Below are 27,270 nucleotides of genomic sequence, written 5' to 3' on the forward strand. Positions count from 1 at the left end.
GAGGAAGTAAGATGGAAGGTAGAGGATGGTGGGGAGATGGGAGAAGTGGTGGGTGCAGGAGCTGTTTTCCCCACTGGGAAAATGTCTGACCCCTTCCATTAACCTCCTTAAGTTCTCTTTGTTGGGCACTGGAAAATTCAAAGATGATCGAGACGTAGTCCCTGACACCTGCATGCTCTGTCTGGTGGGAAGCAGAAGAGTGGGTGTGAACTATAAAATACATACATAACAGATCGTAAGCCTGTGCCATGCACATGGCAGACATACACACAGGACCAGGGAACAGGAGGGACACAGGGTCAACTAGGGAGCTGAAGGGCTTGCCAAGTCCTCACTAGTGAGCAGCAGCACCAAGGTTCCAATCCAAGTCTTCTTGCCAAGCTCCAGTCTCCTTTCCATCCCCTACCCTTGACAGCACTGCTGGGAAAAGTGTCACCACACTATCCACATTCAGCCCCTTCCCATTCATCACCTCATTGGCTATGGACTTCTTCCTTTCTGCCATAGCGCTTGCAGCAATAGTTAGGTCCAGGGACAAAGTGCAGGCAGCTGTAATTTCTCAGGGCCCCTGAGGCCCAGTGCCCAGTTGTCATCCTTTGGAGACTGCAGTCTTTTTTTTTTTTTTTTTTTTGAGACTGAGTTTCACTCTGTCACCTAGGCTGGAGTGCAGTGGTACTATCTCAGCTCACTGCAACGTCCGCTTCCCAAGTTCAAGCAATTCTCCTGCCTCAGCCTCCTGAGTAGCTGGGATTGCAGGCACCCACCACCATGCCTGGCTAAGTTTTGGAATTTTAGTAGAAATGGGATTTCACCATGTTGGCCAGGCTGGTGTCAAACTCCTGACCTCAGGTGATACCCACTCTTTGGCCTCCCAAAGTGCTGGGATTACAGGTGTGAGCCACCACTTCGGGTCTGGAGTCCTCTTCTATTCTGTACACTGGGAGGCCCTCTACTGGGCCCTTCCATCCAGGTAAGACCAGGAGCCGGCTGACTACCACCTCCGCCTGCTCTCCTGACTGCTCTGGTCTGTCCCACCTGCCCTGAGCCACTGTAGCCCTGAAACAGCCATAAGGGTCACTCTTCTCACTGTGGGCCACCTCCCTGTCAGAAGGCATAGTGCCATCCAGAAAGACCTCACAAGCAGAGAGCTTTACTACAGGTTCTAGGTTCTTTCACAGAGGATGCAGGGAATAGAACATGGTGCTCCACTGGCTTTCCGGGAGTTGCCCTCAAAGGGCTCCTACAGAGTAGATGCTCAGGCCAGGCACTATGGCACACGCCTGTAATCCCAGCAATTTGGGAGACCGAGACGGGTGGATCATTTGAGGTCAGGAGTTCCAGACTAGCCTGGCCAACATGGTGAAACTCAGTCTCTACTAAAAATACAAAAATTAGCCAGGTGTGGTGGCAGGCACCTGTAATCCAAGCTACTAGGGAGGCTGAAGCAGGAGAATCCCTTGAACCCAGGAGGTGGAGGTTGCAGTGAGCTGAGATTGTGCCACTGCACACCAGCCTGAGCAACAGAGTGAGACACTGCCTCAAAAAAAAAACTAACAAACAAACAAAAAAATTAAAAAACAGAGTACATGCTCAAGAAACACTGGCTGATGGGAGAGGAGGAAGAAGGGAGAACCCAGGCAGAACCGTGGGGTCTTACATTGTGGATACCCTGGGACGGTGTTGATCTGTAGCACACCAAGAGCCTCCCATGGTGACTGGCACTCACTGGATACTTAAATAGATGTGAAAAAGAAACTTTAATAGCGAGAGAAGGATGGAGAAAAGAGAAAGTGGGGGAAGTTGGGGAGGTTCAGAGAGGGGATGAAAGGATTTCAGGAGTTGTTCCGCCCACTAGAGGGATGTCTGAGCTAAAACAGGTCCAGCAAATCATCCTGCTACCCTGCTTGTCTGCTGCAAAACCCACAGAATGTCAGATCTTTTGGTTTTCATTGTCTAACATTTGTTGGGAGCATTGATAGGAACTGATAGGAACAGGACTATAGCTTACACAGACATGTTTTCTGCCTTCAGAGAACTTAAAATCTAATTGAGGAAAGGAAAAAACACACGATTTTACCATATGAGAGTTAAGTAATAAATTAATAATGATATGTCTTCTTCTAGATTTACTAAATGCATGATTTGAGCAAGAAGTGCCACAGGTGCTCAGAGGAGGGAGGAGACCAGATGGGCCCCAGCAGGTCAGGCTTCTGAGGAAGTGGGAGCCTTACTCAGCTGGGCGGGTCTTGGGGATATGAGCTTGATGGGAGTTCTGAGCAGCACCAAACACCTCCAGTGTTTTCTCCAGGTTCCCTTCAGGGAATTGCATGCCCCATATATTTCTTATAAAAATAAAATAGGTAAGAGGAGAATTCTTGAAACCAATTGGGAATGCCTTCAAGAAAGAACGAACCCATGTATTCACTTATTGAAAATGAGCCTTGGCCTGACTCCACCTTGGAGAGAATTTCATCTGGATCAGGAGAAGCTCTCCAATCTCTAATCTTTAATGAAAAGGTACAACCAATTTAGGGGAATTTAAGTGGAACTTGTGCACACCCATGGAGTAGGTTCCTACCACGCGCTAGACACTCCGTTGGCCTTGCTGGGATTGGACAGGTCCATGGGTAGACCCAGACGTGATCTGCAGTGTATGTCTGGACCATCTCACTTCAGGATGCCCCTCTTTTCTATGCTTCCCTGTGCATGTTCATGTGGCATTCATTCACACAGGCATTCACTCATTCTCTGTCATATAGCAACACATTGCTGTGCACATGCTCCAGGCACTGTATTAGGCACCAGGTCTCCCTTTTAGGAGCTAGAGGTTCAATGTAGGAAGTCTGAGAATTCAACTTGCATTCTGTTTTAGTTATGTCAGTGTAAGTTCCATTACCATGGCACCAGGAATGTGCCCAGCGAAGGAGAAGAGGGCATTGGTGGCCACATGGGAAGCAAGATATACAGTATGTCCAGGCCATCACTACCTATTCCCTGGAACATTGTAAAGCCCACTCCTTCTCTCCCAAATCAATGCTGTGTGTTAATATGTTACTTCTATGAGACACAGTTCTAAGCATCCTTTAGCCTTGCAGATGTCCACACTACTTCTAGGATGACACAGGCTTTGCTAGTTCATCCCTCCAGATTCCCTACTCTCTGAGCACATGGTACATTTCCAAACCATAGTCCCCACAGCTCCACTATGTAAACATTCCACCTTTGAGTGGTGGAGACAAAGGAAGGAGAGATGTATCATCAAACAGGCTCGGTGTGATTCCCAGGGGGGCTAACCTCAGCTAGCTAATCCATCTGCAAAATTAAAGGGTTAGTTTATTGTCTTTAATGTCTTTTATGGCACTAGTAATATTTTATAATCGCCCTCAAATTGAGATAAAGGTGCTTCCACCAAGACTTGCTATGAGGTTTGGGTGAAATCATTTTTGTAACATGCTCAGTTCCAGATGCAGGGCGGACATTCAACCAGAGGGAAGAAGGTGATGATGAACGCAGAAACTTTCCACCCTTCCTTGTTTTTCACTAGATTATATTTAAAATGAGTAACTCTTAGAAGTATAAATTGTCTTTCCAAATTTAGGGAATCTTATTCTAGAGTAGCCTTTTAATTTCAGGGGACGAACTTAAAACGAGACATGGTGCTGAGCCAGTTAATTTCAGAGGTTTGAGAGAGAGAGAAGGCTGGCAGTGTGAAATCACCCTGATCATTTCCCGAGAGTTTTGCTGCTGAATCCTGGACTAGTAGTCGGTGCCTGGGGAGACCCAAAGGACTGCATACCACACACGAGGGGGCAAAGAAAGATTCGTCTCCATGCCAGGAGCTTGACCCTGGAGACAGAACCAAATCCCTCTCTGTGGGACTGGACTAACACACCATGCAAACTCTGTTCCCATGGATAAGTAGAAGGCAAGCATGCACGGTCCACTTCATCAGAGCCAGTTCTGCTGGGCAGCAGGAGAGAGAAGTGGAGGAGGGGGATGAGTTTACTTCAGTAGCCTTTAAAAATTAAAAATTATTAACTGTGTTTAATTATTTAAAAGTATGACAAATTAAAAATAATTCAGAATTTAACATCGGTATTTGTAATGAGCTTTAAATATTAAACACCACAGGCCTCCAGAGGTCAGGCTTGTTCACTTCCTGCCGCAGTGTTGACACCTGCTTACACACACCGGAAATAGCAAGGAGGACGTGCTTTCTTCAGGCCCAGACGTGAAGGGGAGCAGAGATAGGGAAGGCAGAAGGGTGGCTGCCAAGTTATAACACCATCCAGCTGTGGCCCGTGCGCACATGGCCATGTTATTGATGCTGTTGACAAAAGGAAGCTGGGTGCATCCTTGTCATTCCCTGGCAAGCGGCAGCTTACTAACACATGGGTCTTGCTTGAGTGCAGATAGAGTGCATCAAATCTCCATGAAGTCTGCTAGCAGTTCCCTTCATTAATCACCCCGGGCTGTCAAGTTGCAGCATGTTAACACAGGAGTCCTTTCAGATAGCTCCTCCCTTGCTTGTGTCAAGACAATGTCCACAATCCATCTAGGCAGAGCTCTGGTGTTCAGGACAGCTCCCTGATCTCCCTGCCTCCCAGACCCTAGGCGGCTGTTCCCAGTCCTCCACTTTCTCCTTCCTGCTTTGTTTCTGCAGCTCTCTGGCTCACAGCAGCAGGCTCAGCTGGAATAGCAGCACCATTCCCTGTTTTGCTGATGCTTCCTCTGCTAATTCACTTGGCTTGCATTGACGCACGGAGAGCCCCAGGGTGCCTAATCCCGGAAGATGTGACATATGAATGAGCACCATCACTCTGGAGCCCCACTGAGAGGCAGAGTAGATTAGATAAACCACTTGCACAATGCGGAGGAAGCTCCCAGACGAGAGAACTCCGCGGCTAAGCTGCTGCTGTAGGCCTGTAAAGAAGAAGGGATTTGGAGGGAGTCAAACAAATCCCAGCTCTGCTGATTGCTTGTGCCACTTCAGGCAAGATGCTGAATTTGTCTAAATTTTAGTTGCAATCTACAAAGCGGAGCTTAAAATGCCTAAAGCCTGAGTCTATGCCTTAAACGTCCGCATCACCGCCAAAAGTTTCCTCCCACCCTCTTTACTTATTATTGTGTGTACATCAAGAACAATTAACATAAGATTTACCCTCTTAGCCAAACTTCAATTCTATGATATAGTACCACTAAGTGTAGGCACTGTGCTAGCCAGAAGATCCTGAGAACTATGTACCTGGTCTAACCAAAGCTTTGTACCCTTTGACTAATATCTTCTCATTTCTCATTTTTTCCTCCACCCAGCCCTTGGAAACCACCCTTCCACTCTGCCTCTATGAGTTTGACTATTTTACATGTATCATAAAAGTAGGATCATGTAATATTTTCCATTCACAAGTATATACTTATATCCAGCCTCATCGAGTTGTATACGTTAACTATGGATGGGTTTTTGTATGTTAAAAAAAAATGGGCCAGGTGCAGTGGCTCACGCCTGTAATCCCAGCACTTTGGAAGCCTGAGGCAGGTAGATCACGAGGTCAAGAGATCAAGACCATGCTGGTCAACATGGTGAAACCCCGTCTCTACTAAAAATACAAAAAATTAGCTGGACATGGTGGCGCGTGCCTGTAATCCCAGCTACTCGGGAGCCTGAGGCAGGAGACTTGCCTGAGCCCAGGAGGCGGAGGTTGCGGTGAGCCGAGATCGCACCATTGCACTCCCGCCTGGGTAACAAGAGCGAAACTCCGTCCCAAAAAAAAAAAAAAAAAAAAAAAAAGTAAACAGGAACATTGAATTTCAAAGTAAAATAAAAATTGTGAAAATGAATGTAAATGGGTTGAACAGACCATTAAAAAAAAAAATGCCTGCCAGCCGGAGTGGAACCTGCCTCGGTACATAAACGGGTTATTTTCCCTTCTGTTTGGTGCCACTCTTTTTAGATGTCAGAAGACTCAGTTCTGCCTCCAAGTGTCTGAGACTGTGAACAACCCACTGGCCGCTCTAGGCCCCAGTTCTCCCATTTAAAAACCTAATGCATTGGACAGCATTGTCCCCAACATGCTTTTTAGCACCAGCTTGCCTTTGAGTCTAAAATCCAGATAAGGCCAGGGTTAGAAGATGGCCAGAACTCTAGTTTAAAAGCCAAAGTTTTTCTGGAATCTCAGGAACACTTTGCCTTCTATTTGAAATTCCTGAGCTCAGATTTGCATGCCGCTGGCGCTGGATGCTCTGCGTTCAGGCAATGGGATGGCTTGTCACGCTTATATTAAGCTCACTGTACACAGTCACAAAAACGTATCATTTACATTTCTCATGTCATGAGTTGTAAGTCCTGGGAACCTTTTGAGGCCTTAATCAAAGACCAAGATGTCAGAGAAGAGGCCATATGTTTTAAGTGTCAAGAGAAAGCTCTCAGGCCCTCGACAAATGATCTGCTCCTCACTGGCTGATTTACTGTTAATTTCTGCAGAAACTCCGGCAGCTTGAAAGGGTGCCAACTGTTAATTACAAGGGCTCTGAGGTCGCAGCTGCATGGTGCAGGCTTTGCCATTTCCTATAGGCTTTACCATTTCCTGCAGGCCTGGGGTAGGGGAAACAATTGGGACCGGAAGGGCGGATAGGCTGGTGTCAAATCCCTCACTCTTAGAGGTTCTGTGCAGTGGGCAAGTTTCAGAGCCCTCTAACCCCCCTGTTTCCTATTCTGTAAATTTGAGGCAGTAACAGTAAGACCACGGGTCATTTGGGGGTTTAAAAATGATGAGCAGGCTGGGTGCAGTGGCCCCCACCTGTAATCCCAGCACTTTGGGAAGCCGAGGCAGGTGATTCACCTGAGGTCAGGAGTTCAAGACCACCCTGACCAACATGGAGAAACCTTGTCTCTACTAAACCTCGTCTCTACTAAAAATACAAAATTAGCTGGGCATGGTGGTGCAGGCCTATAATCCCAGCTACTAGGGAGGCTGAGTCAGGAGAATCACTTGAACCCGAGAGGCAGAGGTTGCAGTGAGCTGAGACCACGCCATTGCACTCCAGCCTAGGCAACAAGAGTGAAACTCTGTCTCAAAAAAAAAAAAAAAAAAAAAGTGGTGAGCAGAAGGCAGCAACGTAGGCTGAAGTCAGACTCACCTCGTAGACCGTGGTCTCCTGGTTACAGATACCTTACTGCTTACCTATTCTGTGCCCAATGTCCCAGACACCGAATAGACCTCATAAATATTTACATCTGGCGTGTGTTGCGATGTTGAATTAATTGCTCCTATGACGCACTTTGATTGCCTTGGAGGAAAGCTGTAATGCAAAGGCCTGTGATTATTAAAGGCACAAACAAGTCAGCTCACGGAAGCAGCGTCCTCAGGAGCCTTCCACTACCTTGGGGCTTTTCAAAGCATTGCCCACAACCTAGGGAAAAGGTGTTTCCAAAAGGACCCCAACCAAAAGTTGGATTGTGGCTGTGCAAAGACCTGGTCAGAAAGTGAGACCAGGCGTGGTGGCTCATGCCTGTAATCCCAGCACTTTGGTAGACCAAGGCAAACAGATCACTTGAGGTCAGGAGTTCGAGAACACCCTGCCCAACATGGTGAAACCCAATCTCTATTGAAAATACGAAAGATTGGCCCAGTGTGGTGTAGTCCCAGTTACTTGTGAGGCTGATGCAGGAGAATGGCTTGAACCTGGGAGGTGGAGGTTGCAGTGAGACACACTCCAGTGACAGAGTGAGACTCGGCCCCCCCAAAAAAAAAAGAAAAGAAAATGGGCAAAGACATGTACAGATAACTTACCAAAGAAGACAGATAAATGTCCCAAAACCTTTCGGCAAAAAAGAAATTCAATCTCACTAGTCATTAAGGAAGTGAAATGGGTAAAATGAGGAATCAAGTGCCACGTAGGCAAAGTGGTTCTAAGGTATAGATTTAAAGGTGGTGAGATACAGTGAGACGATCACACTCCATGGGTAAGACTATAAATTAATATAAATTGGTGCAGCTCATCCAGAAAGCTACTGAGCAATAGGCAACAAGGGGCCTAGAATGTTCATGTTATTTGACCCTCTTAATTGTGACTGATAACATGTCTCTATAGAAAGATTCAGAGATGAGGCTTAAAGATTCAAAGATGCAGGAATAATACACACGGCAACATGATTTTTAGGAGTAGCAAGAACCTAAATGCCCCTTCGAAATATGTGGATCAGGGGTCTCCAACCCCGGGCCACAAACCAGTACTGGTCTGTGGCATATTAGGAACTGGGCCGCACAGCAGGAGGTGGACAGTGGACTAGCGAACATTATCATGTGATCTCCGCCTCCTGTCAGAGTAGCTGCGACATTAGATTCTCATAGGAGCGCAAACCCTACTATGAACTGTGCGTGGGAGGGGTCAGGATTCATGCTCCTTATGATGATGACCTGAGGTAGAACAATTTCTTCCCTTCATCCTGAAGCCATCCTCCACCCCATCCGTGGAAATAGTCTCTTCCAGGAAACTGGTCCCTGATGCCAAAATGGTTGGGGACCACCGAGGTAGATAATCAGTACCTTGTTTTTGAATAACATTTGAAGATATAGAATGTATTTGTAACATCAAACTTCTACACATTCTTTTATATTATTTTTTCAAGAGATCTTGCTAGGTTGCCCAGGTTGTACGTGAACTCCTGGGCTCAAGTGATCCTCCCGCCCCAGCCTCCTGAGTAGCTGGGACTACAGGTGTGTGCCACCATGCTGGGCTCTTTTATATTAAATTTATACTGATAAAAGAAAAACTTCGCAGAATGGAATTTAAAGGAGCTTAATTGAGCAATGAATGATTTGAGAATCCGGTGGCCTTCTCAGCAAGAGGAGGCTCAGAGACACCAGTGCAGCCACATGGTGGAAGAAGATTTATGGACAGAAAAACGAAACTGATGTATAGAAAACGGAAGAGAGGTGGTACAGAAACAGCCAGGTAGGTTACAGCTCAGCGTTTGCCTGATTTGAACAGTTTGAACCGTTGGCTACATTTGATTGGCCAAAACTCCGTGATGGGCACAAGTGAAGGCTACTGTCCATTTACACCTCCACTTTTTATAGTTCATGATGTTCAGAGAAATCTTTAGGCAGAACTTAAAATATGTAAGGAGGCGGTTTTAAGCTAAACTTGATTTAACAACACGTCCATGTGTTTAAATGTATGCATGCACCTTCAGGTACGTACGTATGCAGCTATGTACATGGGAATAACCAAAATATAATCTGTGGTGTTAATTTTTATTTTCTTCTACAGGCTATTTTCTAGAAAATAGAAATATGTACAATATTTCTATATATAATAGAATAACGTGTGACTTCAGGTCTATGATAGAACATACATAACGTAACTTCAGAGGCTGACTTGTGCAATGACCCTTGATGGCTGCCTGTTCCTATGTGGGGGATGGTCAGTGGAGGCAGAGCAGTGGACACTTAACTTGGTTCTCTTTTCTGCCCTAGGTCGTGGCCTCACCTCAATAGTGACACAGGTGAGTTGGGGCTCTCTGTCACCTAAGTGGTGGGAATGGCAGCAAGGGTCTGTTGGGCTGTTATTTCCATTTTTTTTTTAATTTCAATAAAACTATGGCCTATTCGAAATGACATTAGCTACTAATGCCATTCCTTCCAGTTGCCCCAGGGCGCGGCCTGATCTGTGACTCTCGCAAGCTTTGGAAACTGGCTGGCCGGATGGGGATCCTGGCTCTCTACTTAGCTGTGCAGCTTGGGATGAAGCACAGATCCTTCTGAGCCTGAGTTCCTTCACCTGTGTAATGGGTATAAGTCTACCTCAGTGCCGGTCCTGTGGCGACTCACTAGTTTACCCCCAAATATGGGTGGAAAGAATGAATGGTTCAAAACCCAGCTTTGATGCTTCTCCTGTATCTCTCTTCATAGCCTATCTGCTGGTACTAGACACTTAAAAGGAGCCCATTAAAGTTTGAGTAAAAGTATGTACTATTCATCCGGGAGGGTTATTATTTCAGGGAAAGTCCCACAGAACTTCCCTAGAAAGCTGATGTCTACAGATGACTGGAATGGGGCAGAGAAATGGAGACATTGTCCAGAGGAAGCATGCAAAGAAGTGATGGAATTGTGAAGAGTGACGCCACCAGCAAAGGAATTTGCAAGTTTCACCCTAGAACACATTGGCACATATAACTCAGCATGTCCCACCCAGCAGCCAGGAGAACTAGGCAAAAGCAAAAGTGAAACTGGGAAATACGAGTTTACACAGGGAACGGGCCTCCAGCCTTAATCCCTCTTACAGAAATAGTTTTCATTCAGATTCCCAGTCAGGCCTAACCAAGGCTATGTTCTCTCAAGGTCGATGTTTCCAAATTGTGTGAGGGTCGTTAGTATCAAATGCACCTGTCCACCTACCTGCACCTAGCATCCCCTCCCAGCCTGCACTGGCATCCTGGAGGATAGAGAATATTCTAAGGGGGTTGTACCTGGGAATGAAGTGACTTGTCTGATGTGCTTGGTGACTGGTCAATCGTAAAGCACACAGGTAAAATAGAGCAGCTAGCTCCACCTGCCTGTACCCTCTTTTTTCCATCTTGCTCCTCTCCTTGGTTAAGACAGGAAGAAACACACAGATGGACATTCCTTTTCCTTAACAACAATCTAAACACACCATTAGGAAAAAGTGAACAAATTGAAACCCCACAAAAGTCCATTGAGACAAAGTCGCCCAGGCCAGCTCATACACACTCAAACGGACACCTTACTAAAAACAGCAGCAAAGCATGACATATCAGTCTGTCAGAAATGACAGCCCAACAGACTATGCATACTTATGAATCAGCGCAGGCATACTTACGAACCACTACAAATGTCTGCTCGAGTACAGCAGACCTGATATAATTAAGATATGCATGAGGATTTACAAAAAAGACGGTGCCTGACGGCGGGATCTATAACATTCCCAGATACTTCAGGTTGTTTTTAATTTTTTACGATGGGATTATTTGAAAACAGGAGAGGGCATTCATGTGAGAAAATACTATGGAGCCATTAAAATGATGATGATGAAGCATATTTATGGTCATGGATATGTGGATAGCATGTTATTTTGTGAAAAAGGTAAAAACAGCATACACAGAGTGGTCATACATGTATAAACTGTGCAGTGTGTGGGGTTATGTGTGTGTATCAGTGACTTGACTATAACCAAATATTTGTATATTTGTATTATTTGTTTGCTAAGGTAACATTTTAGTACTGTTTATTCCCTTGTTTTTTGCATATCTGTGTCTTATAATTTTCTACAGAAGTGTATGTTTTTGTAAGCTAAAAACAATCTATCAAAAAATATTGTTTAGAAAACTTTTCCAAGCCTGGGGAAGACACACACACTTAAACTGGGACAACCTGTCAAGGTCAGTACCTTCTCAGAGGCTGAGACACAGAGAACAGTGCAATGTTTTCCATGAAATAAACTCATGAGTTTTTCTCCTTCCACTAAATAAATAATGAAGTTGGAAAAGACGGCCCTATTTAGAAAGTGGGTCCTTCTATCTTAAGCCTCCACATATAATAAAAGCATTGATGAAGATAGATATTAGCTGATTTGATTTAAAAGACAAGAAATTTCATTTTGTCCAGGAAAATGTTACTTTTTAGTTTTTCTCAGGAAAGCAGTCTTTAAGGTTGATTTTTCCTTCTTGTAAAAGAAAAATTAATTAGGATTTTAGGACAAGAGGCAGACAGGCAGGTATAGAATATGTGAGCATTTAATGCCCCCTGCTGGCTGTTTCTAGATGCTGCAATGCCTGTATTTAGCGGAGGCTGGCATCCTCCTGGTTCTCTCCCCAAGGTGCTGGGAATCTTTGTGAACAGGAACAAATTGAAAAATGACAGTTGAATTGCTGGAACAAGCCAAGATTTTAAATCATCCCAAGATTGGTAAACCCAGGGATTAACATTATCTTCAAAATTCAACTACAACAGTTAAAAATCACAACAATTAAAAATGAATACTTCAGGGTTTAAGCTTTTTGGCCAGTGTATAAGGCCAGGAATCCTTACTTTTAACAAGATAGTTTCAATTCAAGTCGTTCTGGGCCATTCTTCTTTAGAATTGCTGGCTGAGGGTTAAAGAGAGAGAAAGAAGAAAATTATCCAGACTGTTCCCACCAAGAAGCTGTTCTCAATTCTCTAGATAACAAATGTCTCTACATTTTGTTTGAATTTTTAAGGAGCACTCAAGGAATGCGACGGAAGGCAGCTGCCTTCTCTATCACCATTCACCCATTCATCCATCCATCCATTCAACCAATATGTGGTAGATCCATATAACCAGCTTTGGGCACAGATGAAAGAAAGAAAGAAAGAAAGAAAGAAAGAAAGAAAGAAAGAAAGAAAGAAAGAAAGAAAGAAAGAAAGAAAGAAAGAAAGAAAGAAAGAAAGAAAGAAAGAAGAGAGAGAAAGAAAAAAGAGAAAGAAAACAAAAATTAAAGGTCCTGGTGACTCAGGTAGTCTGAGAATGTATTACTGTATTTTGTAGATAAGGAAATTAAGAACTAGAGAACAGAAGTCAATTTCCAAGGGCCACCTGGTGAGAACATTATGCCTGTTTTTCAAATTCCCATTCAATGTTTCCTGTGTAGCTATTTCTGTGAGTTTGGACTATTTGTGGCTTAGAATTATTAGCTCATAATCTTCAGATCAAAGAACTGCTGTTCAGTGAATAAACTAAAATGCTCAGAGAGCTAGATCACTAAGTCTCTCTCTCTCCTCTCTCTTTATATGTGTGTATGTGTGTATATACACACACTCATATATATACACAGTCCTGTGTCACATAGTAACAGATATGTGTTCTGAAAAGTACATCGTTAGGGGATTTCAATATTGTGTGGACATCATGGAGTGTGCTTACACACACCTAGACTGTGTCGCCTACCACATACCTAGGCCATATAGTTGTGCTTACACACACCTAAACTCTGTTGCCTACCACATACCTAGGCCATATAGTATGGCCTATTGCACCTAGATTACAAACAAAACATCCTCTACAGGATGTTACTCTGCTGAATATTGTAGGCAGTTATAACACAATGCTAAAAATGTGTGTATCTAAACACAGAAAAGATATAGTAGAAACACAACATAACTTACTGTAAATGGAGCTTGCGGGACTGGAAACTTCCCTGGATGAGTCGATGAATGAGTGGTGAGTGAATGGGAAGGCCTAGGGCACTGTAAGCCAATGGAGCCATTCTCATCTCTTCACTTAGGCTACCTTAAATTGATACAACTCTATTTTTTCTTCAATAATAAATTAACCTTAGGTTGCCATAACCTTTACAATTATAAATATTTAAAGTTTTGTAACTTTTTGACTCTTTCCTGATAAGACTTACCTTAAGCACAAATGCACTGTAGCATTTTACAAAAATGTTTTCCTTCTTCATATCCTTATTCCAGAAGGTTTTTCTGTATTTTTACTTATTTTTTTAATGTTTTAGCCAAAAACTAAGACACAAATGGACACATGAGCCTAGGCCTACACAGCGTCAGAATCATCAATATCACCGCCTTCTGCCTCCACATCTTGTCCACTGGAAGGTCTTCAGGGGCAGTGACAGGCATGGCGCTGTCATCTCCTAGAATAACAATGCCTTCTTCTAGAACTTATCCAGAGGGACCTGTCTGAGACTGTTTTGCAGTTCACTTTTTCTAATAAGTAGAAGGATGCTTTAAAATAACAATAAAATTGGCTGGGCATGGTGGCTCACGCCTGTAATCCCAGCACTTTGGGAGGCCGAGGCGGGTGGATTGCCTGAGGTCGGGAGTTAGAGATCAAACTGACCAACATGGAGAAACCCCATCTCTACTAAAAATACAAAATTAGCTGGGCATGGTGGTGTGCACCTGTAATCCCAGCTATTCAGGAGGCTGAGGCAGGAGAATCACTTGAACCTGGGAGGCAGAGGTTGCAGTGAACTGATATCACACCATTGCACTCCAGCCTGGGCAACAAGAGCAAAACTCCATCTAAAAAAATAAATGAATGAAAAGTAAAAAGTGTTATCTAGTAAACACATAAACTAGTGTTATAGTTATTTTATCATTATGAAGTAGTACATACTGAACATAATTGTATGTGCTAGACTTTCAAATGACTGGCAGCACAGTGGGGTTATTTACACCAACGTCACCACAAGCACGTGAGTCCTGCACTGTGCTATGACGTTATAATGGCTACAACACCATGAGTAATGATACGAATCCGATGAGTGGAGGAACCGCAGGGTCCTTAGTCTTGTGCCAAGCTGGTTAAAACGACACAGACACGTGTAGAGTCGTTTTAAGGAGTGCAGAGTTTAATTGGCAAGAAAGAAGGAAGGAAGAAGAAAACAGCTCCCTGGTTCAGGGACAGAGGAATGGGGGATTTGAACAAAGAGAAAACCTCATGTATGGCAGAAAAGTGGTTGCTTATATGAGGAGGCTGGAGGAGGTGGGGCCTGATTTGCATAGGGCGTAGGGGATTGGTTTGACCAGGCATGTCATTCATGTAGCCTGTGAAAAAACCGGCCCTCCCACCTTAGCCTTTTAATATGCAAAGCAAGGTGCCATGATGTTCTACACAAAGAGAGGGTGCAGATGTGGGGCTGGCCATGTTGCCAGGCACATGTCGGGCAAGGGCAAGAAGGGGGCGGGAATCACCATGGTTGTGTGGACCCGGTTTCTAGTGGCTTGCCTTTGCATATCAAAGCTTGCCAGAGGCTCTGAGAGCTGGGGCTTTCCTGCTAGATGAGAAACGTTTCTGGAGCTGCTCTAAAAGAAACAAAAACTTTCCAAGGACCCTTTCTCCTCTCTATTTGCCTAAAACAATTTCTTAATAACTCCTGTAACAGTAATAGGAATTTTTCTGCTCCATTATAATGTTGTGAGATCACAGTTATCTATGTGACTCATCATTGACCAAAGCATGGTTATGTGGCATGTAAATGCATATTTTTTCCTATATCTGCCTCTCTCATTTCCTTCTTCCTTCTTTTCTTCTTCCTAATTATAAGCCACATAGTCAAAACTCATTGACTATCATAATCCTTTACTCAGAAATGCTGAAAAGGAATACAAGGAAGTTGATTCCCCCTTTCCCTACAGACATAGACTGACGCCAAACTGAAGATGTTGTGAAGTGTGGAACCTGCCAGGGGAAAGGGCATAGACTACCGTATTTCTCATTATACTGTGGTAAAATCAGCTTGATGCCCTCTACCCCCAAATGCCGTATGGTTCCTAAAAGACAGAAACAGAGGATGGCCTCACAGTATAGAGAAAAGAAAGTGTGTGGGATTGTCAATCCAGACCCCAGAGTCTGAACCCTGGTTCTCTCACACCAACAAGGCTTAGGACCTGAGGATGAGGAAAAAGGAAATACAGCTACATACACACAGTCCCCAGCTTGTGCCTGGTGCTTTATAAACTTACTCAATTTAGCTTCACAGGACTGCTCTTATTATTCTCACTGTATAGACAAGGTAAACCAGCCAGGCACGGTGGCTCATGCTTGTAATCCCAGCACTTTGGGAGGGTGAGGCAGGTGGACCACTTGAGGTCAGTAGTTCAAGACCAGCCTGGCCAACATGGTAAAACCCCATCTTTACTAAAAATACAAAAATTAGCCAGGTGTGGTGGTGCACACATGTCATACCAGTTATTCAGGAGGCTGAGGCAGGAGAATTGCTTGAACTCTAGAGGCAGAGATTGCAGTGAACCGAGATCATGCCACTGCACTCCAGCCTGGATGACAGGGTGAAACTCCATCACACACGCACACACACGCACACACACACACACACACACACACACACAAAACAGATAAGGTAAAACAAGTCCAAGAGACGTTAGAAGATTTGGAAAGAAATCAGTGAAGTAGAACTCAAATCCATAACAATGCACTTGTTGGTGTTATGTGCCAGTTTTGGCCTCTGTATTTTTTTAAATCTTATAATAAGGGGACACCCAGATGATGGTGGCCACTGAATCCCTGTGCCTCACAGCTGAAGGGGAGCCAGCTTAAAGAACCCTTGTGAAGAATCAGCAGGTGGATGTCAACAGAGTTGAATGCTGGAAAATCCACACATTTTGTTTAAAAATCAGCACTAAAAATGAACAAGTTCTCGATATAGATCTGAAAGTAGAGCTAACGACCTAGGCTGAGTGAGAAGGATTTAATCGTGAAGTAAAACTTGAAAAGACAAACACAGAACACAGCATCTTGATACTGGGCGCTGAGCCAAGAAGTTATCCTCTGGGAATTATGAGTTGATTTCCCACCTAAATTCCATTGACCAAAACTTCTCAACAGCCATTTGAGGGTAGGTACTATTATTCCCATTCTACAAGTTAACCCTGGTTAACTGAGGCTTATAAGTAATTGGGTTTGCCTAAGTTTACATCGCTCAAGAGTGACAGGGCCAGGATTTAAACCTGAAACTTCTCGACCAGCTCCCATGAAATACATGCTGCCTTCCTCTTGCCTTTGATCAGCAGCTCTGCTCTGTTACTGCCAAACACTAACCTCCATAAGGAGATAAAACATCAAAGACTGCAAGGCACTTAAAAAAAATCATGGGCCTTAAACACGATAGATGCTTATTTTTTTCTCTTATATAAGTCAAGTCCCAAAGTAAGCAGTCGGAGGCTCTTTGGCAGCTCTGATCCTGGAAGTCCTCAGAGACCCTATTCTTCTTGCCTTCTTGCTCCCTCCCTTGTATTGGCCTAATCTTACAGCCTAAAATAGTGATGTCTGTACTCCAGGCAACAGGATGGAGAAAGAAGAGAAAAAGGAGAAATAAAAGGTGCAGCCCGGGTACACTGGCTCAAGTCTGTAATCCCAGCACTTTGGGAGGCTGAGGCAGGTAGATCATCTGAGGTCAGGAGTTCAAGACCAGCCTAGCCAACATGGTGAAACCCCATCTATACTAAAAATACAAACCTTAGCTGGGCGTGGTGGTGGGTACCTGTAATCCCAGCTATTAGGGAGACTGAGGCAGGAGAATCGCTTGAACCCGAGAAGTGGAGGTTGCAGTGAGCCGAGATCATACCACCGTACCACTGCACTCCAGCCTGGACAACAGAGCAAGATGCTGTCTCACACACACACACACACACACACACATACAAAAGTGCATAAAAACTTCAGGAAGTATCCTAAAAATTGTGACTTGATTTTCCACCTAGATTTCATTGACCAAAACTTGGACTCATGGCCATGTGTAGCTGCAAGGAAGATGTATAGTTCCAGGTGACCGTGTGCCCAGCTAAACAGTGAGGGGTTCTAGTACCTGAGAAGACAGAGAAAATAGACATGGGGAGACACACAACTGTCTCTGCCACAGAGTGGTTAGTGACAGGTAGCCAGGACTCACGGACCTCTCAATTTTCAACACATATTTTTTTAATTATGCTTTAAGTTCTGGGGTACATGTGCAGAATGTGCAGGTTTGTTATATGGTATACACGTGCCATGATGTTGTGCTGCATCCATCATCCCATCATCTGCATTAGGTATTTCTCTTAGTGCTCTCCCTCCCCTATCCTCCTGCCCCCGACAGGCCCGGGTGTGTGATGTTCCCCTCCCTGTGTCCATGTGTTCTCATTGTTCATCTCCCACTTATGAGAGACCATGTGGTCTTTGGTTTTCTGATCTTGTTCAACACCTATTATTAAATCTAGCTGGCAACCTCCAGATTTGGAGCCAACCCTGATCATCGCCACACCTCTCCTTCCCTTCTTCACTCCCCCAAGTCTTCTCTTGTAACTGAAATGAAACCAGAAACTGGTTTTGCTTGGGGGACCTGTCTGGCTTGAGAACGTCTGAGAAACCTGCTAATTGACTTTCCTTTCTAGAGAAATAGAAAGTGCTAAACCTCTGCAAGCTTCCTAATTTTATTTCTCTTCTCACACAAGATAAGCATATTCTTGCCATGGGACCCACTGGGAATTCTTCCAGTCCAGGATTTCCTTTGAATGTGAATATCCCACGACAACAGCATTTGAAGGTCCACTGGCTACCCTGTCCCTGAAAAACCACTAAATGGGGACACAGATGAAGGCACGGTCCTGTACCTCCAGAGACTTAAGCTCACAGAAGTTTTTCCAAATGAAAATAATCCAAGAGTCTCTATTTACTTAATGGCCTACCTTCCTTTGGAAGGGAATCAGAGCTTCTAGGTTAGCGGTTCTAAAACTCTGGGGTGATAAATGTCACCATAGGAGCTTGAGGAGAAAAGCAGACTGGTTGAATTGGTTTGCTCTGGGGCTCAGGTTTTGCCTTATTTACTTTTTTCAGCTCCCAAGGTGAGGCTGATGCAAATGGTGAGGAGACGCCAGTTGGATGGGTATTGGCCAAACACCCCTGTCATCCTTGGCTGGGCTTCTGTAGGTGCGAGAAGAGCTGCTGAAGGGCTAGAGTAATTGCCTTCTGCCTATCAGGAGACCCCCTGGGCTTTACACGGCACATATCCATCTTCACTTCCCTCTTAAGAATAACTTTCAGAGGGACATTGGTTTTTTTTGCAAAAAGATGTTTCCTTGAGGGAAACATGGAAGTCAGTCATTCTCTGGAGCTGTCTGATGTCTGTAGGTGATGAATGACCCTCCACACATGCACACAACACAACCATAACTCTCCCGGGATGCAGATGTGAAATCTACTGAGAAACTCTCTTTCTCTTTTTTTCAAAATGGCCCTAGGAAGCCAATCTATCTTTCAGGTCCAGGAAGATGCAGAGGCCTGAAAGGGTTTGGGTGAGCCACTTTGGTGGGGACCCAGGTCCACGAGAGGAAGTGTAAAGCTCTATTCCCTCAGCACTGGAGAAGGAAGATTCTGCCGCAGCTTCGTGGCTCGGCCATGTTCCTGCTGTACCGGATGCTGTATTTCACAATTGACTATTTATTTATTGTGCATTCGCCATATGCCCATCTTTGCTCCACGTGGGTTGCAGAAGCCCTCAGGAGCCTGAAGTCTTGCCATTGCCTGGGGGAAGGCAGGTAACACAGTCTGTAACAGGATTATTTACTGGCTGGCTTTGTTCCTAAATGCTATGGAGAAATTTTTTTTTAAGTATGAACCAGGGAGGACTACCATCTATAATGAATAAACTACAAATGTTAGCAGAATATAGTATAGGTTTGTTTCTTGCTCACATCACCATCCAATGTGGATCAAAGGAAGGCTTTTTCCAAACACTCATTCTGATTCACCTCCCTTTTACCCAATGGCTTCCATCATCCCCATGGGCCTCAGGGTCTCTGTCCAGCCACCGAGGCAAGAACAAGATCATGGAAGGTCAAGTAGGGCAACCTAGAGTCCATCGCAGCCAACGCCCCAGGGACGAGAGGTCCATGCTGTGCCCACCCACCTGCCCAATGCAGGGGAAGGAGAGATACGTACAGCAGCCAAGCACTGCAGGGAAAGGAGGCTGGCCTCATGTACACGTGTGGGCAACATTCTCACTGTCGTACCAGGTGCCAGGGGTGGTGAGGAACGGGGCTGCAGAGGTGCTTTTTAATTTTTACCTAACATCAGTGGTCAGGGAAAACCACTCTGGGGAGATGACATTTCAGATACAGTTGGATGGTGGACAAAGATCCACGCATGGGCAGAGCCAAGAAAAGAGGGCTCTAGACAGAGGGATGGTGTGTGCAAGCTCCTGCAACAGCATGAGCTGAGTGTGCTGGGAGACTCAAGGGAGAAGATTAGGGAATTTAGAGTGAAGGAACTGAAGTTTAAGAAAACTATAGACTGGGCGCAGTGGCTCATGCTTGTAATCCCAGCAGTTTCCTAGGCCAAGGCAGGTGGATCATTTGAGGTCAGGAGTTCAAGAGCAGCCTGGCCAATGTAGTGAAACCCCGTTTCTACTAAAAATACAAAAATTAGCCGGGCCTGGTGGTGTCCTCCTGTAGTCCCAGCTGCTCGGGTGGCTGAGGCATGAGAATCTCTTGAGAGGTTGAAGCCACTGAAGTCGGAGGTGAGAATGAAGTAGAGGAAGAGTTTCATGATTATTATTACAGAATCGTGAGACTGGCTTTATTCCAGACGATGGAGATAGCTACAGGCATTACCGTAACGAGCATTTGCAGGATGGGAGATACTGGGCTTAACTCAAAATACAATAAGTACAAGTGGAAATTTATAGCCAAGGGAGCAGGGTGAGGGTCTGGGAAAGGAAGATTACAAAGAGAAAGCCTTTTGTAAAAAAAAAAAAAAAAAAAAAAAAAAAAAAAACGAAAAGAATAAAGCCAGAAGAAGATGTAGAAATGCTTATCATTTCATGGTTCTTCTTTACAAAGGGTGGGGGCAGAGGTGGATTCTGGCTAAACTGACCTGAAAGGATTCTTGCTGAAGGCAGGCCAGGGTGATCAGACATCCTCATGGAAGGAAGGTGGCAGAGGAGAGCCCTGATTAGATGAGAGGTGGAGGGTGAGCAGGCGTGGAGAATGGGAGATTCTGGCTAAACCGACTTAGTGGGAGTCTTGCAAAAAGTGGACAATGCAGAGATGAATGTGGAATCCCACAAGGTAGGGCCTCATCAAGAAGAGAGTTCACGGGAGCCTGACTACAGTTTGGTCCTGGAGAGAAGAGGCAGGAAAGGGATGAGACCAGAGAGCAGGGTGGAGGCAGGTTGTGCTGAGCTCTGGGGGCCACACCGGGCACCTGGACTGTAGGACATGGGCAACAAGTGACATGAACTGATGCACAGTGTTAGGACCATGCTTTAAAATGGCATTTCCAAAACTCGGCACCGATGGCACAGATAGGTACTCTAGGAGACTGAGAGATAAAGATAATTCCTTTCCTAAAGAACACGCAAGAAAGAAGTCATCAGATCCTGCCTATTTGTATTTCAGGGTCATGGTGAGTGAGACAGAAAATACATGCTTTAACAATTCAATGAAATTGATGAGGCCTGGAGTGGTCAGAGAGAAAAGCAGGGAAATTGGAACTGAAAGGACTGTGAGCATCTGGAAAGCAAAGGGGAGGTGGGAGGGAGAAGGGGCTCCAGGCAGGGTCTACACCAGCAGACACAGAAGGGGCATGAAGCGTATTTGGGGAATCCAGGAGAGTCTCAGGCTGGGACGCTCGCCTCCGGTGAGAAAAGAGACTCCGCAGCTCCCCGAGAAGACATCAGCATCATGACCGCACTCCTTGAGGCCAATTGCCTAATATGAAATTACACTGAACCCTGAATTAGATGGTGGCGTTGTTTTCCTGGATAACGAGGGCCAGAACAGGTCCCCAATAATTCTGAGCGCATTTGCTCTTTCCAGGCCAGCTGGTCGTTGATGGGTGACCTTAATAATTTAACTTGATTCATGAGAGGGTACAAATTGCTGCTCTAAAGGGCTGGAAAATGTGTTGCTTTCTCGGCCAGGGATCTCAGTGGGGATGTAATTGTGCTGGGTCAGGAAGGTGTCATCAGCGCCCCAGAGCTGCTATCCAACCACAAGGAAGGGCCGGGTCCGAGGGCAGGTACAGGCAGGATTCTGTTCCTCCAGGCTCATTATTTCAAGGAGATTAGCTCTGTCTCATTAACACTCCTTGTATGTACTGGTCCTAGGCGAATTCCAGAACTGTGTTTCCACCGAGCCAAACTTGCATTAATTTGTACATTACACCTTAGAAAAGACTTGGGCATGCTGATACAATTAACAACCCTTTATTTCATATTTTGGTAAGATAAGGGAATTTAAAATGAAAGAACAAAAGTTTAAGGAAATAATAGGTCAGGCACAGTGGCTCATGCCTGTAATCCCAGCACTTTGGGAGGCCAATGTGGGCGGATCATTTGAGGTTAGGAGTTCCAGAGCAGCCTGGCTAACATAGTGAAACCTCGTTTCTACCAAAAATACAAAAATTGGCCAGGCGTGGTGGTATCCTCCTGTAAACCCAGCTTCTCAGGAGGCTAAGGTATGAGAATCACTTGAACCCAGGAAGCGGAGGTTGCAGTGAGCTGAGATCACACCACTGCACTCCAGCCTAGGTGACAGAACAAGACTCCGTCTCAAAAAGAAAATAATAAAGCCAGAACAAGATGTAGAAATGCTTATCATATCATGGTCCTCTGCAATACCTAGATCACATTCAGAAATTTATCCTGAATTTCTCAGCATCCAAAAGAAGAAGGGAAATATCCTTACATCAAAGCAAACCAGTTGCTAAGAAGCATGCAGCTTCTGCTCCTGAGACCTGAAAGGAACTTCTCACACATGTGCTAATAAAGAGAATTTGGTTAAAAGAAACGATTTTTTTTAAATGTCTGTTTCTAATGCTCGCTGATGCAGGCTAATAGCAGGAAACTACAATGCAATTTAGGAAAATAAAGTTTATGAAGAACAAAAAACTGCAGTGGTTTTGAATAATCCGAGGATAAAATTTTAAACACGGAATACTGTGTGGGCTGAATGACCCTAGGCAACCTTCCAGAAAACAAGCCCAAATAAGAGTGTTGAGTGCTGAGAAAAGGCAACCGCTGTGTCTTCATTCAAAAGACACCTGGTCCATAACTCAATTGTTCAATAGGGGGTCTTGTGCCTGGCACTAGGAATAGATAAGTGAGTAGCTATGTCTCCTGTCCTCAAAATACTTATAGTCTATTTAAGGAGACAGATGTATGGACAGATTATTGCAATTGCAACATGCCGTGTGTGCCTTGTGGGGGAAGAGAAGGGAAAAATAAACCTCATCATTAGCTGAGCTGCTGCTGGCTCATGACTCGGGGAGCAACTGATATGAGAGGTCTTCTAACATTCTGTTTCTCTAGCAATGGGAATTTTGACCTGCTGCAGCAGCGGTGAGGTTTCTTACCTCCAGGTCACTGTTTGATTTAAATTTGATTTTCTTTTCTCCCTTTTCATTGTCCCTGTTTTCCAAGAGTAAAAGGTAGAATGGGAAATAAAGAAAAACGCACTTTAGTCTTGAAAAATTACAATCAAGATAAGTTAATTAAAACTGACAAAACATTTCTGTAGAAAAAGTGGGCCCAGCCTCTCTGATTTTGGAAGCTACCACAGTGATTAAAATAACACTCGATCTGCTTGTGTTGCAGGCCAGTACCAGAGGGTTAACAAGCCTCTCCCCGACTGGGTAAGTCAGCTGCTTCCCCTATCTATTTTTCTCAGTCTTTCATATTTGCAGAGTAGGTGGATTTTTTTTCAAGGTACTTGGTGAAATTTTTAAAAATCAATAGCAACGACAAGAAAATAATAATAATAAGTTTTCCAAGTGGCATACTTTCCTGGCAAGAAAAACTACGTTTTAATTCTTGGGTATAAAACTCTATTTCAATTCCTCAGCTATAAAATGGAAATAAAAATTAATTAACATGGTCATTGTGAAGGCCGATAAAGTGAAAATACCAACACACTGGGCTGGCAAGTGCATTATGAGAAATGCACTTCCTAACACTCATAGTAAAATTTCAAATTGAGATAAACTTTCTTGAGAGCAATTTTATAATACTAAGTAAGTAACATCGAACATGTGTTAGAAACATAGTCTCCAAATTCATATGTTGATATGAATTACTGCCTTTGGGCAGTAATTAGATTTAGATAAGGTCACCTGTTAGGACCCCCCATGATGGGGCTGGTGACTTTATAAGAAAAGAGAGACCTGGGCCAGCGCTCACCCGCCTAGCATGTGACGCTCTGGGCCATGCTATGATGTCGTAAGATGGCCCTCACCAGATGTGGCCTCTCAACCTTGGACTTCCCAGCCTCCAGAGCTGTAAGAAATAAATGGATTTTTAAATCAATTAGTCAGTCATATATTCTGTTATAAGAACAGACATGAACTAAGATAACACCATTTGGACAGAGTCAAAATTATAGATGCAACCACACCTAGAACCCTTCGAATTCTCTGCTCTTTATTTTCGAGGTGCAAAACAAATTTTATTTATTTATTTATTTTTAATTTTTAGAGACAGAGCCTCACTCTGTTACCCAGGCTGGAGTGCAATGGTGTGATCTCAGCTCGCTGCAAACTCCACTTTCTGGGATTCAGCAATTCTCATGCCTCAATCTCCTTTGTGACTAGAATTACAGGCACGAACCACCACGTTTGGCTAATTTTTGTATTTTTAGTAGAGACTGGGTTTTGCCATGTTGGCCAGGCTGGTCTTGAACTCTGGACCTCAAGTGGTCCACCCGCCTCAGCCTCCCAAAGTGCTGGGACTATAGGTGTTAGCTGCCACACCCAGACATGCAGAACAAATTTTAATTCTTTATGCTGAGTTCCACTGGGGATGTGGAGGGGAGACTCGTTTGGGCCCACCTACCACATCTGTGATCTTCGTGACTTTGGAAAGTTACCAATTCTAGTTTTTATATTTGTAAAAGGAGGATAAAATTTCAGCTTTGAGGGCCAGATTGGGGAATGTGCATGAAAATATGTTTCTTTTCATCCTTTTGAGCTCTCGGCATCACATGCTGCTGCTTAAATCTTACAAAGCTTCACGTTTTAGCACCTGGATTTCACTCTCAGGCCCAAATGAAAACCAAACACAGTTTTGCAAATGAGGCAAGAGGTGAGCATTCTGAGATGCAGGGAGGATAAACAATTGCTCGGTGGCTCCACATGATGATGAAGGAATGCAGGATCAAGAGTCGTGTCCCTGCTTATGTATAACACAATGCTGGCTGCAGATTCTAATGCAGAGGTGCATGTCCCAGAATTCCTATGATGACCATTGCATGTGAGTGCATCTGTTGGGGACTGGTGTCCATTCCTGCCAGTCCAGCATTCAGACCCAGAGCCTTTGATGAGTACCTGTGTTAGTCTCCTAGTGTTGCCATCACAAAGTGCCGTTATCTGGATGGCTCAAACAACAGAAGTTTATTGTCTCATGACTCTGAAGACCAGAGGTCCAAGATCAAGAGAACTATCCCCTTGTGATGCAAATGACTACCCTCTCCCTGTGTGCTCACATGGCCTTTCCTCAGTGTGTACATTCAGGGAGCCGTGGGGAGAGAGAGGGAGAAACCCAGAGAGAGAAAGAGAGAACTCTCTGGTGTCTCTTTTTATAAGAACACTAATCCTATCAGATAAGAACCCCTTATGACCTCATTTAACCTGAATTACTTTTTTAGAGGTAACATCTTCAAATATAGCCACACTGATGATTAGGGCTGCAACATACAAATAGTGTGTGAGCAGGAGGGCGTAGGGTGGGGGTAGAGAAACATTTAGTCTCTAATGATAACCAGAGCAAAAACTAAGGTTAGAGAGAAGTTGTTAAGGCCATCTTTTATGGTAACTGTTCTTATTAACAGTACGGATATGTCGGAATCCCATTTTACAGATGAAAAAACGAAGCTTCAGGGCGAAGGCATATCTCCAATGTAGCAAAGTGAACACTTTAGTCAAATGAAGAGTTTAGTCCCAAGACACTTACTCCACCTCAAATGAGCAATACCAACAGTCTATAACCTGGTGTCCTGGCTCCATTTCCAAAACGGAAAAATGACAAAAAATGGCAGCCTCGGCCAATTCACTTGGCGGGGGGCGGGGCTGGGGGTTTATGATCCCATAGAATTTTCTCAACTATGCATTTTACCTAAATTCTCTCACCTAAACTTGATTGAATGAATTAGAATTTCAAAAGTGATGGTACCAGCTTTAGCACAAAATTTCACCTTGCAGTTGCTTTTATTGTGATGGTGTTACGTTTTAGAACAACATACAGAGAGTGGTGTCACTTCTTGAGGCCCATGCTTAACGATAAAGACCCAAATAACTGCATCAGTCTTCCGTTGCTGCCATGACACTTCCCCACAGATTTGGCAGCTTGACCACGTATTATCGCACGGTGGATGCAATCAGAAGCCTGGGCACAGCATGGCTCAACTAGTTCCCCTGTTCTGGGTCTCACAAGTCTGAAAGCAACATGCTGGCAGGGCTACATCCTCCTCCAGGGGCTCTGAAGAGGCACTTGCTTCCATAGCATCCAGTTCCTTTCTGTTGTAGGACTGTGGTCCCCATGTCCTTGCTGGCTGACTGTTGTCAAATCCTTCTACTGTTGAATTCTCTGTAAATTGTCCTTCTCCAAGATCACTCCTTCTTTCTCTTCTACTTCCTTTCTCTGGCTTCCTCTTCTGCTTTTTAAAGCAGCTGTTTTTGAGATAAAATCTACATGCCACTGAATTTACCCATTTTATGAGTCCAGTTCAATGGCTTTTTAGTATATTCACAGAGTTGTATAACCATTACTCCAATCAATACATTTTTATCATCTCAAAATGAAACGCACTTTCCCTCTTCCCCCAGCCCTCGGCAAATATCAGTCAACTCTTTATTTGTAGGTCCTCCTGTTCTGGACATTTCATATGAACAGAATCATGCAACATTCTCTTTTGTATATGACTACCTTCTTTCATTTAGCATAATATTGTCAAGGCTCCATCTTATAGCATATACCAGTATTTTATTCCTTTTCATTGCTGAATAATATTCCCTTGTGTGACTATATAACACTTTATTTACTTATTCAGCAGTCCATGGACATTTGGGTTATTTCTAATCTTTTAAGAATAACACTGCTATAAAATATGTGCTAGTTTTTGTGTGAATGTGGAATTGCTGGATTATATGGTAGCTCTGTGCTTAACCTTTTGAGGAACTGCCAAAGTGTTTTCCACAATAGCTGCACCCTATTACATTCCCATCAGCAATGCATGAGAATCCCAAATTCTCCACATTATTGTCAATCCTCAATATTATCTTTTTAAAATCATCTTGTTGGTATATATATGGCTGACATCTCATTATGCTTTTGATTTGCATTTTCTTTTCTTTTTTTAAGATGGAGTCTCACCGTCACCAGGCTGGAGTGCAATGGCATGATCTTGGCTCACTGCAACCTCTATCTCCTGAGTTCAAGCGATTCTCCTGCCTCAGCCTCCCAAGTAACTGGGACTACAGGCACATGCCATCCTGCCCAGCTAATTTTTTTGTATTTTTAGTAGAGGCGGGGTTTCGCCATGTTGGCCAGGATGCTCTCGATTTTCTGACCTCCTGATCTGCCTGCCTTGGCCTCTCAAAATGCTGGGATTACAGGCGTGAGCCACCATGCTCGGCCAATTTGCATTTACTTTTCTTTTTTTTTTTTTTTTCTTTTTTTGAGACAGAGTTTCACTCTTGTTACCCAGGCTGGAGTGCAATGGCACGATCTCAGCTCACCACAGCCTCCACCTCCTGGGTTCAGGCAATTCTCCTGCCTCAGCC

The 27,270-nt window shown here is 44.3% G+C and overlaps 1 protein-coding gene across 1 annotated transcript in view; it reads left to right on the forward strand.

The window, feature by feature from the left end:
- The window catches only part of CLNK (cytokine dependent hematopoietic cell linker), a 213,940-nt gene that overhangs the window by 106,141 nt on the left and 80,529 nt on the right, over positions 1-27,270 (forward strand). Inside the window, exons 4-5 of the mRNA XM_054253475.2 lie at positions 9,480-9,508; positions 23,093-23,130. Coding sequence (XP_054109450.1) covers positions 9,480-9,508; positions 23,093-23,130 — 67 coding nt within the window. The remainder of the gene's footprint in view (positions 1-9,479; positions 9,509-23,092; positions 23,131-27,270) is intronic.

The sequence above is a fragment of the Callithrix jacchus genome, chromosome 3, assembly GCF_049354715.1.
Source record: "Callithrix jacchus isolate 240 chromosome 3, calJac240_pri, whole genome shotgun sequence".
Lineage (NCBI taxonomy): Eukaryota > Metazoa > Chordata > Mammalia > Primates > Cebidae > Callithrix > Callithrix jacchus.